Genomic DNA, 13,929 nt, shown 5'->3' with positions numbered 1-13,929 from the left:
ACAGACCCACCCGTCTTGACTCGCGACGGGGAAAGCTGTTGTTGGTTTAGCGTCCAGGAGAAGAAGAAGAAGAAAATATCCGTTCTATAGCGCCTCTCAAGATAAAAATCACGAGGCGCTTCACAAAAACAAAAACAAAAAATATAAAAATTGTAAAAATATAAAAAGCATTTCGAAAATGTTTAAAAATATATTTAAAATGAGCAAGAATAAGCAATTGCGATTTAAAAGAAAAAATGTTAAGAGAGAGTGAATAGGAAAGAGGGAAATCAGTGGATCATGAGGAAGGTGGAATAGGTGGGGAGAGCAGAATAAAGAGAGAGTGGTGAAGAAGGTCATACAAAAGCCAGCTTGAACAGGTGAGTCTTCAGCTGCTTTTTGAAGGAGACCACTGAGTCCACTGATCTCAGGCTCAGGGGGAGAGAGCTACAGAGTCTGGGGGCCACAGCAGCAAATGATCTGTCACCTTTGGTCTTTAGCCTGGTGCTGCACAACCAGTAGGCTTTGATCACTGGACCTCAGGGACCTGCTGGGGGTGTAGGGACTAAGAAGATCTCCAATGTAAGATGGTGCTTGTCCATGTAAGGCCCTATAGACCAGAACCAGGATCTTGAAATGAACCCTGAAGTTGACTGGCAGCCAGTGAAGCTGGAGGAGAAGCGGGGTGATGTGGGTGTGTTTGGAGGACTTGGTCAGAAGCCGAGCACAGGCATTCTGAACCACCTGTAGACGGTTCAGGGAGGTTCTGCTCAGACACGTGAAAAGAGAGTTACAGTAGTCTAAGCGTGAGGAGATGAAGGTGTGGAGAACTGTCTCAAGTTCAGAGCGAGACAGAATGGGACTCAGCTTAGCAACGTTCCTGAGATGGAAGAAGGAAGAGCGAACGACAGGAAACGACAGAGCATGTCCCGGCTAGTAGAAGCTAACCGTAACCACACAGCAAAACTTCTCCGGGCTTGTGTTATTTGTGGAGATAAAACATCCAAGTTCCAAGTCCGTGGTAGAGTCGTGTTGCTGTTAGCCAATCAGCGGCAAGATTTCCAAACATCAGGGTATAATACTCCAAATCCTGCCATGCTGTGCCACTCTCTGCTGCAGCAGAACAGTCCATGCTGATCCAAGTGATTCTTGTTTGGAAGGCATGCATTCCTACCAGAGATCACTGCAAATGTATTGATTAAACAAGATTCCCACACCTTTAAATCTGAGTTTCAAACATTCATTAGATATATAGTTGATTTGCATTTTCCCACCCAATCTGGGAATTGGGTGTAAGGAAAAAGTAAGCATTTGCACTTATGAGCAAGAAAATTTCATTAATTTTTTTTTCCATATTCATTGAAAATTAATGTTTTTCTTTAAAGAAAATAAAGAGCAAAGTTATCTATTGGCCAAAAATATATAGCAGGCCTATATGGATTTAATTTGTGGTAGGTTTGGACTGAACTACTGGACTGAATCTGTGTGTCTGAAAGTCGCTGAAACCTTTCAGAAAAACAAGTCAAACTTTTTATTATAGTAGCATTGTTTTTGCTGAAAATACTTGCATATATTGCAAAGATTTGAACTAAATATATTTACTGTTTTTATGTCTCAGATTAATTATATTTCTTAAAGAAGGAAGCTATTACCTCCAAGGAGGTGTTTTTGCTTGTTATTTTTGAAATATGATCAGTCACTCTAAACGTGAAAATAGTCTTTCACCCCCACTCCTTACATTAGCTGCTGGTAGAAATTAGACAGACAAAAAAAAAAAAAAAAAACTAATCACACATATGTCACACTCAACTATCTTGGCCTGTGGTTAATTTAGCATCCAGGAGAGAGCAGAGTGTGTCTTTGGCTAGTAGAAGCTAATCATTAGCATTAGCAACTCAAGCTTAAAGAGTAAGTCAACCCCTACCAGAGTCTAACTCCACTCCCACTTCATATTTGAAAAATGCAACAAATGCCGTTGCCTGGCAGACCGAGAGGGCGGAGCTGCTAACAAATACACACACACTCAGGCTCACGACAGCATTGTGACATCATAATGTACCAGATTACATCATAGCATACCTCTTAGCCAATAGCGGTGGCAGATTTAAATTAAAATACAGTGCAGAGTTTTTACCTGACAACGGCACAACACAGCCAGTTTTAGGCAGAATATTTCAATTTTAACTAAGATGCACTGAAGTGCCAAATTATTGACGACACGTGTCTGCAGCACGATTAGACACTCGTTAATTTAGTTTATCAGCAAAAAAATGTTTATTTGGGGGTGACTTGCTCTTTAAATGTGGAAGTAAAACATCAATGTTGCAGTGAAAGAATCGTGTTGCTGTTAGCCAATTGGAGGAGAGATGTTCAAATATCAGAAGATAAGACTCTAAGACACATCGTTTTCTGCCCCCCTTTACTCTAGCTCATCTCTAGTTCCTGAAACAGGAGCGCCAGAGCTTTTTTTTCCCTCTCAGAGATTGACTCACAAGGCATTCATTTATACTAGAGACATGTAAATCTCTTGGAAAAATGAGTGCACTTACTCTCAGAGAAAGGCCCAAACAGACAAGAGCAGCGAGATGACTTGTTATTTAGCCTTTATTAAATAATAATAACATTAAAAAAGAAAAAAATTCTGTACAAACTCTACAAACAACAGTGAGTTTTCTGGCCAGTGCTTTGTGTCATAGTGTGTGTGTGTGTGTGTGTGTGTGTGTGTGTGTGTGTGTGTGTGTGTGTGTGTGTGTGTGTGTGTGTGTGTGTGTGTGTGTGTGTGTGTGTGTGTGTGTGTGTGTGTGTGTGTGTGTGTAAATCGAGACAGAAGTGCAAGAGACAGGTTCACCGGTTAACTTTCTGCTTGTTTCTTCATGTTTGGGTTGTATGTTTTAGTGATGGAGAGTCAGAATGAAATGTTACAACAAAAAAAATAAATAAATAAAATAAAAAAGCTCCAAGGCACTTAGAAAACAGTCCAAAGAAAATGTGGTTAACTGGCAAATGTCTTTTTGTTCTCCTCATCGTTTTGAACCCTTCAATAATCTTTTCATTTCATTCAGTGGCTACTTAAAAACTGAACACGAGACTTTTGTGATATGAACAACAAGCCATGTTATGGTTTAATTTATTATTTTGAATATCTCAATCCTTTCATGTGCTACGGAATGCCCTAACAGGTTTTACACGCGTAAAATGAAACAGAGTTTTTTCTGTGCTTTACATAAATGCACAGCCGTGGCGTGACTGATGCTTGCAGTCTACAAAAGTGTTACATGGTTATGTTCAAATTCTTCTTCTTTTGCATAAATGCTCCAGTTATGGTCCTAAATATTTACTGGCAGGCAATTTGCCTCAAATAAGGCCTAAATGGCTCTTTGTAGCTACAGTTTGGTGTTGATGCTGCTAAAAGGGATCAATAATCCATCAGCATGATGGTGTTTATGATGAACAAACTAAAGGAGCTCAGATTAACTGAACAAACACTTTTTCTTTCATCCTCAAAGCAACATTGGAGACGATGTTTAAAGATTATTTAGTTGATACGTTTGGGTGTTGGATTACATAGTTCTGAGCAGCATTAAAGGCACCCGATGAGTCATCTAAAGCGCTGCTTCCACATTGTTTTTTGGATTAAATGAAGTAATATATATTTTTCAAATATCAAAAAGAACCTTGATGATGATCCAAATGTATTTGAATGAAGGCAACTGGACTTCTTTGGTTTCTTGAAGACGTTTCGCTTCTCATTCGAGAAGCTTTGTTAGTTCTGACTGGAATTTGGGAGAATCAAGCCTATAAACTGTAGCGGTCTGTTGTTGGATAATGAGCTGATACTACCTATGAATACCCCTCCTCCTTCACCCCCAAGGAGTCATCTATGTCATCAGCCCTACGTTAAATGGGAAAGACCTATATTAAACAGAGTTGGAGACCTCAGGCTTCACCTTTCCAGCACCTACTGTGCAGCTCTAAACCATCCATCCATCCATTTTTGACCGATTATCCAGGGTCTGGTCGTGGGGACAGCAGCCTAAGTAAGGAGGCCCAGACTTCCCTCTCCCCAGCCACTTGGGCCAGCTCCTCCGGGGTAATCCTGAGACCTTCCCTGGGCAGCTATGAGACATAGTCTCTCTAGCTTGTCCTGGGTCTTCCCTAGGGCCTTCTCCTGGTTGGACGTGCCCGGAAAACCTCACCAGGGAAGTATCCAGGAGACATCCTAACTAGATGCCCGAGCTAGCTCAACTGGCTTCTCTCATTGTGGAGGGACGGCGGGTCTACTCCAAGCCCCTCCTGGATGACCGAGCTTCTCACCCTATCTCTAAGGGAGAGCCCAGATACCGCAGAAAACCAAAATTCACAGTCATATCCTCCTGCATCTAATCAAAACAACCATTCTAACACAAAAGGACCCAACGACATTAATGACTCATCAGGGGATAGCGAGGAGGGGTTTTCATACGTAGTTTCAGCTCGTTTAACAACAATAGACAGCTACAGTTTATAAACTTGACTCTACCAAATTCCAGTCTGAATTGACAAAGCTCCTCGGATGAGAAGCGAAATCAAAGAAGTCCAGTTGCCTTCATTCGAACCCCTTTGGATGACCTTGACCTGGATGACAGAGAACCTTCACCAGCTTCTCTAGGCTGAAAATGTACAAAAACATGACTGCATTCAGATCACTATAGCTATTTTCACCTCTAACACATTAGAGGAGAAATATTGGATGATAATAGATTTTAGACTGAAACCAGCACTTCACTGCGCAGATGTTTTAACGCTGTACTCGTATGATGCAAGTTTTGCACACAGCATGGCTTAAACGAGAAGCTTATGTTTATTTATCTGGCAGACGGTTTTATCCAAAGTGACTTACAATTTATAACCTATAGGGCATGTTGTGATCTGTGGGGGAAACCGGAGTACCCGGAGGAAACCCACACATGCATGGGGAGAGCACGCAAGTCCACGCAGAAAGGCCGCCGCCGAGTTTCAAACCCGCAACCTTTGTGCTGCGAGGCAACAGTGCTAACCACTGCGCCACCATGCAGCCCAGAAGTGAATGCATGAAAACTGTGGCTGTCATTTTAATGAATCAATTGCCTCAATTTACTGACAATTCGGTCAAAATTGCCTCCTTTCTGCGCATTTTCTAACCAGTGGGGCTAAATTAAGATGGTTTCCAGTTTCCAGATACCCGCTCCAACTTTGTGAATATTTTGAAAGAGAGTCACATGATGAGCAAATAAGGTCCTGTAACTCCTGCGAGGAAATTAAAACTCCCCTTTGAATCTGCTGTTTGTCACTGGCAGCCACAGCCGGGCTAGAAACTGGATTCAGGCGGAGGAGGTGAAGAGCTGAGGAAAGCAATAAATCAACGTTGAACCACCAGAAACAGAAATGCATCGATATGTGTGAGTGAGCGTGTGTGTGTGTGTGTGTGTGTATGTGTGTGTGTGTCTTTCAGATCAGTCTCCAGCAGCACTGGCCCTCCTTAATGGCTGTCCTCCGATACAGCGAATACTGTAGTTTGCTTAAGGCTCGATTGTGTGTCCAAAAAAGTCAACGGCATGATTTCATTCCTCCTCCTTCACCTTTTCACTTCTTTTTGAGCAGGCTTAGTTTTTCAGCAGCTGGGATTAAGAGTGATGGATTAACATTGTGTTAACACATCCCTCTGAGTCCATCGTGCTGCTCCTAACACTTGTTCACACCCACTGAGCACATCCACAGCTCTTTGGCAATCCATAGGTTGCATTAAAACCATTGACATTTTGTTTACACAGTGTCTGTCCATCATTTTGGGCATCATAAAGTCTGAAAAGCAAAAAAATATAGATATATACCAAAAAAAACTCTAGAATACTGAATCTAAAGCACAACTCCATGACAGCATGTTAGATTCTGATAAACATCTGATTTTCTGCCCTTTTGTTTAACTTTTCCGTTTTCTGTTCAACATCTGATAATCTGTTATGGGGAATGTAAAATAGAAATTAGGGACTAAAGTAACACTTATGACCATGAAGTCCAAAAAAGTCCTACAAGAAGAGGGAAAAAACCAACAAAAACGGCGCAAGAGCTCTACAAGGCTGCCACAAACTGAAGCTGGCTTCTCTTCACCTTTTCGATCCAAATGGACACGAGTCTAAAACGAAACAAAAACAGTCACCGTCACTCTTCTATGCCACTGGTTTCACAAAGCGCAGACTGAGGCAGACAAAGGAGCTAGAGCGCACCACATGGCAGGCTAAAACTCACAGAACTCATGTAAAAACTTTCAAAAACAAACAAAGAGGAAATGTCCATAGTTGTCCTTTCTTTTTGTGACCCCACCTTTAGAAATCTAGATTCATTTGCGTTGTGTGGTTCCATTTGTTTTAAGCTACTTGGAGCAATAGGCATTCACTTGATATGTGTTGATTTGAGTCAGAAGAGCCCACACGAATGCACCACCAGTGGAGATTTTTCTCTCTTTACCTGATGAGGACAAAATCTTCTGCAAAACCCCAGACTTTGCCGTCATTTGTGTTCTAAATGTCCAGATTGTCATGGGTGATGAAGTCTGTTTGCTGTCCAGTGGTCAGTGGGTTACATTCTGTTGTATTTTTGTTGTTTATTATATTATTTTACTCATTCCTTCATTCATTCTCAGGCTTAAAGAATCAAGCAGACTTTCTCCTGCAGGCAGAGGAGAAAAGTAGTTCAGGGAGGCTGGGATCAGACAGTTCCTCGGTTCAGGCCTCAAGGCCTGCTTAGGAAATCTGGATCCAAAATCACCCCCACCCCCTCACCTCAGCACATGAACTGTGGGGGGTGTGGAGTGTTACTTCGTTAGACATCAGAGCAAAGGGACAACTTTGGGCGGGAGTTACAATTCAGTGTTGTTTTTCATGTCGTCCAAACTCAACAGTGACGAGATGAATCGGTGCCCTCTCACGCCTCCGAGCAGCACCTCTGCTGATTTATCTTCACCTTGTGCTTGATTCCGTCGTAAAGCTCAAAGTTGTAGTTCTCCAGCGTCGTAGAGGAACGCGAAGAGAGCCCGCTGTACGAGCACGTGCAGTACAGGAGCAATCCGGCGCAGACCGCTCCCATCAGGACGCCCAGCGAGCTCATCACGATGATGGTGAGGAGGATGGGGTCCAGCGTGTACAGCCAGGCGTTGTCCTTGTCTTTCTCTGACACCAGCGTGACCGAGGGGGGGACTAGGTCAGAGGACGGGGTGGAGAAAAACGGCGGCCAGCCTGGGGGGGACACAGAAATAATGTTACAGATGCTTGTTAAAGTCTGAATTTGTAAAATACTAATGGCACCTTAAAACAAAAATGTTTTGAGCTTGAATTTGATCGATGCAGAGTAAGTACGACTTTTGTTTCTGCAGCAATCCCCCCCCCCCTGCAACCTCTTGTGCCTTCATTTTCAGAGGATTAGAGCTAGAAACGCACTTTAAACTTTGATGCCAAAAGGCCCAAAAGAGACGTCTGCACTGATGAATTTGGAACTGGACTGAGGAAATGTTTTGTTTCACATAATTACAGATTAGTAAAGGCTTAAGGTACTCCTGTTAGGAGCAGGCATGCTTTTAATTTGAAGAATAACTTTAGACATGATGAAATTAAATTTAATTTGCATTTATTTATTTTTTTGGGACATGGATGAAAATACAACTCTTTAGCTTAATATGTAAGAAAAAAATCAACAGAGAAACACTGTTAACAAACTAAAGCCTGAAAGCAAAATGAACTATCGTTTATTTATTTTTGACACTTTTTGCTCCCTCCAAGCATCAGATTTAAAGAGAAAGTAGTGACAACTATGTGATGTACCCCATGTTGTTAATTATTACTTGTAAAAATGAATATGAACACAGCCGGGGCAGAAGTGAATGAGAGGAAATTCTCATTAACATATGGAACGGATGTGGTGCGCCTTTCGGACGGACTGCCATTCACACCAAACGCGGTTCGTGTGCCAAACGTCTCCAGAGGTTTGCTCCCACAAGAGCACAAAACGAGTAGGTGCGTGTCCGTTAACGGAACTTGAGGGTAGATTTACAGGAACGTCCCGACATGCACGTCTCCTTAACAAACAGCTTTTTTCATGAACCTTTTAGTACCTGATCAGGAGTAGGTCCTCGGAGTGGCCTGGTGCAGCTAGTAACTCTGTTGGAAATTATGTTTTGCTCTCCACTTTTGGTGTGTTCTGCATGTTTTGCACCAATCAATGACTTAACTCACAAAGCAGCGATGTACTGATGTTTTAGCAAATTTCTTCCAGGGCTAAACTATAAATGGAGACACGACGACTAAGAGGACCGGGTCTTAAGATCTCCCGCTCAATTTCCCCCTCACGGCATTAACCCTGAAGTCTGGTAAAGGAAATTCACCTAATATGTTTAAAGATGTATTAACGTGAGCTGAGAACTCATAACGCTGTCATCCCTTAAATTAAAAAAAGGCGAGCCATAAGCGCAACACGTGTCTTACTTTGAAATACACCCACTACGTCTCGCTGAACCATGTCTCACTTCCTGTCTGGCTCGTGTAATTTCTTTGTATTTTCATGAAGTTAAAGTCTGCCTCCGGAAAAAATGGACTTCTTCCAAAAACTTTCCAGAGCTCCACATCTGGATCTGCAACCTCACTGCAGCCGGTGTGAACGCTCTGATTGGACTCGATGAGTTTTTGTCTTTGTGACCCGCGCGGGTTTTGGACCACATCCGTTCCACACTCGGTGTAAATGCAGGATAAGAAAGGAACAAAAGCGTGATCTGCAGGCATTAATGGATGAAGAACAAAGTCACTTCCAAAACCTAAAAATTTGTAACTTTAATTTGCAAACAAGGACTCCCCAGAACAAAGCGTTTCATTTTCATTTATTCATCGATATTTTTTTAAATGAAGGCTGAAATTGAATTCTGATTAACTGGGTCAATGCAACCCCCCCATTTATTTTCCCCCACACACCCACATACTACCAGCTCTAGCGAGATTGTACGGTTTTCACCACAACAGTGCAGCATTGTGACAATCAGATGTTTTTCTTGTTTGTTTTTTAATAACAGAAACACTCGTCTCTATAAAATCTCTAACACGAACACACAGCTACAGTTGTCACCGTTGCCACGGGCTTGTTTCTTGTTTAAAAGCAAGCAAAGGGAAGAGCCATGGGCATGTCTGTGATTTCACCAGTCCTTGGGTGAGACAGCCAGTATAGCCTCAGGCTGAGGGGAGAAGAGAGGTGGGGGTGGGGGAGGACCTCACCTCCATTGATGTGCTGCTTGTGATTGAAAGCTGGATCGTTTCCCAAATCTACTGTCTTCCGATCTGTTATGGAGACAGAAAATAAGAGCAGCATTAATCTCCTCCATACAGCCACTGCTCAAGATCCGACTTCAAGCTGCGATAACATCACCTAGAATTCCACAGAAACCCCACAAACCGCTGAAGAATACCACCACCCGCGTTACTCTACGTTTCAGCCAGATTACCTGTGTGAATCTGGTGAGTTTCATTATCTGATAAGCATCAGAGCTCTTTTTAAAATTTAAAAATAAGCATAAAATGCACAGAGTGAGCGTGCGAATCGAGAGGACAGATAAATAAAGACACCTTCTGTTTGTAAAAAAATATGACTTTTATTACCTTCACATTCATTACAATATTATTTTCACTTCATATCAAGTCCACAAAATTCAACAAGCTAAAACACCATTTGAAACGTCCGAGGCAGGCTGGAGTGCAAGGCTTTGAAAGTTTTTGAGGCTCAGTTCACTTCGATTCGGGGAAATCGACATTATAGTGCTTAGGGGAAAAAAATGGAGCAATATCTGGGCAGCTGATCACCATTTATTGAGCAAGGGAACCAAACGCACTTTATAACGTAAAACTGTAATAGATATGCAGAAGATAAGAGATGAAAACTTAATTTAGTGCATGCAGAGAAAAGATCAGAGCCTCATTTCCTCAGTTAGATAAGGTCATTCATCCATGAGACAATTTTAGCTTCCTCATATTATACCTTCAACAAACTGCCTTCTGCAAGCTTCAAATCCCCTCAAACTGTAAATAACGGAGATTAAAACTTTTAAAGGACACCTGCAATAATATTTGCTTATAAATGAAATATGAGGTCATTATTTTGGTTGAAAAAGCCTAAATGAATGCACAAAGCTAAAGAGAAGAGAAGATACAAACACAATAAAGAAATTCAATACTAATTCGGATGTGCAGAGTCAGTTGATTGATATGCGCTTAACTAATTGCTTGCATCAGCATCTTCATTGGTTTTCCATCGTACATCAATATTTAAAGTTCTCACAGTGCAACATTTAAAAAGAAAAGCAAAAAGACAAACTATAAAGAAATTGGTTTTGATTTGTTTTCCCCGAGTTGTTGTTCACACTGTTTGCACTTAATCAGAGAGGATGCCAGAGAGAAAACAGTGTGACAAAACAATAACTCAGTATTTAAGTTATAGCCTGTTGCAAATAGCTGATGAGGCTGGTTTACATGTTAAATGTTCTTAAAGAGCAAGTCACCCCCAAATCAACTTGTTTTTGGCTGGAAAACGATATAAATGAGTGTCTAGTCATGCTGTAGACAAGTGTAGTCAATCATTTGGCAATTTAGCGCATCTTAGTGAAAATTTAAAAATTTGGCCTAAAGCTGTCAGAGTTGCACCCTCTTCAGGTAAAAACTCTACACTGCATTTGAATTTAAATCTGCCATCGTTATTGACTAAGAGGTACACTATGATGTTAGCTGGTACATTATGATGTCACAATATTTTTGTGTGTTTGTTAGCGGCTACGCCTTCTCGTTTTGCCAGGCACAAGCATTTGTTGCATTTTTCAAACAGGAAGTGGAAGTGGAGTAAGACTCAGGTAGGGGGTGACTTTCTCTTTAAAATAACAGCAAAACCAGGAAGTGAGTGGAAAGCGTCATGCCAAAAAAGAGCAGAATGAAGTTGCAAAATCTGACGGACAGATGTGCATACAGCTTGATGCACCAATGATTATCCACTAAGGACTCGTATTTTTGCATGCACCCTCCAGATCTTCTGCAAAGCATGAGATTGCCGTGCATGCACGAAAATGAAAAATTATTGTACTGCCCCAAGACCTGTCAGAAAAAGAGAAGTCTGACACTGCTGACTGAGATGGATGGATCCTGCTTTATTTTAGATGGAATCAAAACGAGCCTAAACTGCACGTTTAGCTTAATCTCGCTCAGATTATGTGTTAGCATGATCAATGACTTCTTTCAAAGCTATGGATAAACAAGAAACTGGCATTAAATTAGTGACATCATCTGGTTTTGGTATAAGTATGCCAAGAGGGAAAAATGTGTGAACTACTTAAATACACATAGTGCTCAGGGAATATTCCAACTTCTGCTTTAGTTATATTTTCTTGTAGAGACTTAACTGAAATGACCTTTTAATCTGAGATTGAGGCTCCTCCATCTCACAGCTAACTTCTAAGGCTCTAAACTTGTTCACTGTCAAGTCAAATCCCTGCAGGCTTTAACAAAACATTAAATCACTTGCGGTAGAGAGAAAAGAGAGGACAGAAAAAAGGATCCCAGGCTGCCTAGATGACCATCGAACACTTTCTAATGATACTGGCTTGAAACCCTCAGGCTAGAACCCTGAGAAGAATTATCACATGGATCTGGAAGGAGATTAAAATTCCCCATAGCCTCATTTTTTTTCTTCAGTTCAATTAGTAAAGAAAAAAGTGGGTTTTTTTCTGCAGAGATTGGATGGCCACCGTTCATTGTACGAGTGAGGGCCTGAGGACCTGTTAGAGTGCTCACACTAACATTTCTCCAGGAAACAGAGATGGAGCAAGAAAGGGAAAAAAAGGTTAGAGAAAGACAGCTTGTGGGCTAGAAATGCTTACTGCAGGGTTTCATAAATGCAATCAGCTCCATTAACTAATTAGAAATATTAAAGGCTTCAAAGTAGTCTGTGATGGAGGACGGAGAGGCAAGTGAGAGATGGCTGATTTAAAAGCTCCTCGCAAAACGTTTTCCAAATCTTGCAAAAAGTTTGATGGAGTGGGGCAGAATGGAAACCGAAAAGTGCATGGCTAGCACAACATAAACACAGCCATACATCATCCCTCTGTTTGAATTTTGGCCTGCATTGATTAGGTTATGGCACAGGGCTGCTGGAATGAGTCATATAATGTGTAAATCACACACACGTTGATTGAAATTGAAGAAAGAAGGGAAAGGGAGGCAGAAAATGGATATGCAAGCACAAAATAACTAATATACTTGTTGACTAAAGCACAAAACTGTGTTTTATGAGATGCAGCATGATGAAATAAGTCAATAAAGGGAATAGCTTTGGTGTAAAAAAGTGCTTGCAACAATGATTTCACTGGGAGACTGGTGGCCATCTGAATTCTGCCCCCTCACCAGTCCTTGTTTGTGTGCCTCGGGTTTAATGTGCGTCTCTTTTCCAAAAGTTCTTTCATCTGCTTTTGTGTTTGAAATATCCTGCCCTCCACCTTCAATTCTCTTCCTCTTCTTCAGTCCAATTCCCAACCTGCCTCCCTGTTAGCCTCCCTCTCAGAGTGAAAGAAAAATCTGTCGTTAGAAAGTACGGGGAGCCGTTTTTTCTTGACTTCTTTCATCTCCTTCCATCTCTGGGAGGATTCTTAGGAGAAAAAAGGGGCTTTACTTAATGGGCCCTTCTCCTTTGAGAGATTTTACTCCCCTCCATCACTGCCTCTCATTTACTCTCCTGTTTTTTTTAACTGAGAGGATTTGTAGTGAAGGAAGGGAGCAGAATAGGAACAGGGCGAGTTTGATACAAAAAAGGATGAGGGACTTCAACATGAACAAAACGATGAAGGTGTGCGGCATACAAGATGAGATGGTGAGAAGCAAAAAAGTGCAGAAAGTAAGAAAAACCGACACAACCGCAAGTTTAGATATTTCTTCTCATTATTTAAATTCTCTCTCAATCAGATTGAATGCATATATTAAAAATTCAAAATACTTTCAGCTTCTATTGACATCATACTGTAAGTAAATCAAGAAAACGATAGTTTCTCAGCAGTAGTAATTTAAAAAAAGCATAACATATTAAACCAAGATTAATATAGGCCCATTTTTCCTGGGCCTGATGTTGTTAATAACAAGTTAGCATGAATTGTGGAAAATCACATTTCACTGGGTCACAAACCATTTTGATGCAAATTCATGTCAAAATGTCTTCTTGTCTGAGGCCCTGTCCACACGTAGCGGGGATCTGCTAAAACGTAGATATTTTTCTACGTTTTGGCCTGTCATCCACACGAAAACTGAGTTTTTTCACACGAAAACGGATCTTTTTAAAAACTCCGGCCAAAGTGAAGATCTGCGTTTTCTCCGTTTTGGGTGTCTGCGTGTGGACAGACAAAACCGGAGTTTTAAGGTCCGCAACGTCACTTTCCGCGACAAAAAAATGCTGACATCACGTGTGCGACCTGTGTTTACACTAGCCGACAGCATGGATGCCCTCAGAGCTGCGCTCGCTTTATCAGTTGTCCAAGCGCTTTTTGCTTGTTTGTTTTTGCAAGCGGAATTACTGCTCCTTGCGGAAGACCACAGACGAAGGACGAGGTTAAGAACGGGGGAAGTACTGCCGCCTACAGGTCTGGCATGTCCTTAACAACGTATTTATCCGGGTACGTGTGGACAGAGTTTGTTTTTAAAACGAGGTGGTGTGGATGCAAGTTTTTGGAGGGGCGGATATTCGTTTTTAAAAAAACCCGGCTACGTGTGGACTAGGCCTGATTTTACACAGTCTTGTTGCCATTCCCTTTCAAAGCTGGCAAGGTTTTCGCACTGTCTGACCATTAACCTAAAATTTGATGCCTCTGTGATGGGTTTGAGAGAACACTCATTTTGCAATGTCTGTCAAAAAATTAAGACCCGTTGAATCTTG

The 13,929-nt window shown here is 41.5% G+C and overlaps 1 protein-coding gene across 3 annotated transcripts in view; it reads right to left on the bottom strand.

The window, feature by feature from the left end:
* Nucleotides 1-6,704: 6,704 nt before the first annotated feature.
* The window catches only part of LOC107390185 (neuropilin-2), a 113,787-nt gene continuing 106,562 nt past the window's right edge, over nt 6,705-13,929 (bottom strand). For 2 of the 3 annotated variants that reach the window (XM_015966754.3, XM_015966755.3), the window contains 2 exons: nt 9,249-9,311; nt 6,705-7,229 (listed from right to left, as the gene is read on the bottom strand). In XM_015966754.3, the coding sequence (XP_015822240.1) occupies nt 6,919-7,229; nt 9,249-9,311 (374 nt within the window). In that variant the 3' untranslated portion in view covers nt 6,705-6,918. The remainder of the gene's footprint in view (nt 7,230-9,248; nt 9,312-13,929) is intronic. The other variant, XM_070543936.1, reaches the window with a different exon arrangement.

This window comes from Nothobranchius furzeri, chromosome 14 (genome assembly GCF_043380555.1).
Source record: "Nothobranchius furzeri strain GRZ-AD chromosome 14, NfurGRZ-RIMD1, whole genome shotgun sequence".
Lineage (NCBI taxonomy): Eukaryota > Metazoa > Chordata > Actinopteri > Cyprinodontiformes > Nothobranchiidae > Nothobranchius > Nothobranchius furzeri.
The sequence above is the reverse complement of the archived record's forward strand: the minus strand, read 5'-3'. Positions and strand labels throughout refer to the sequence as shown.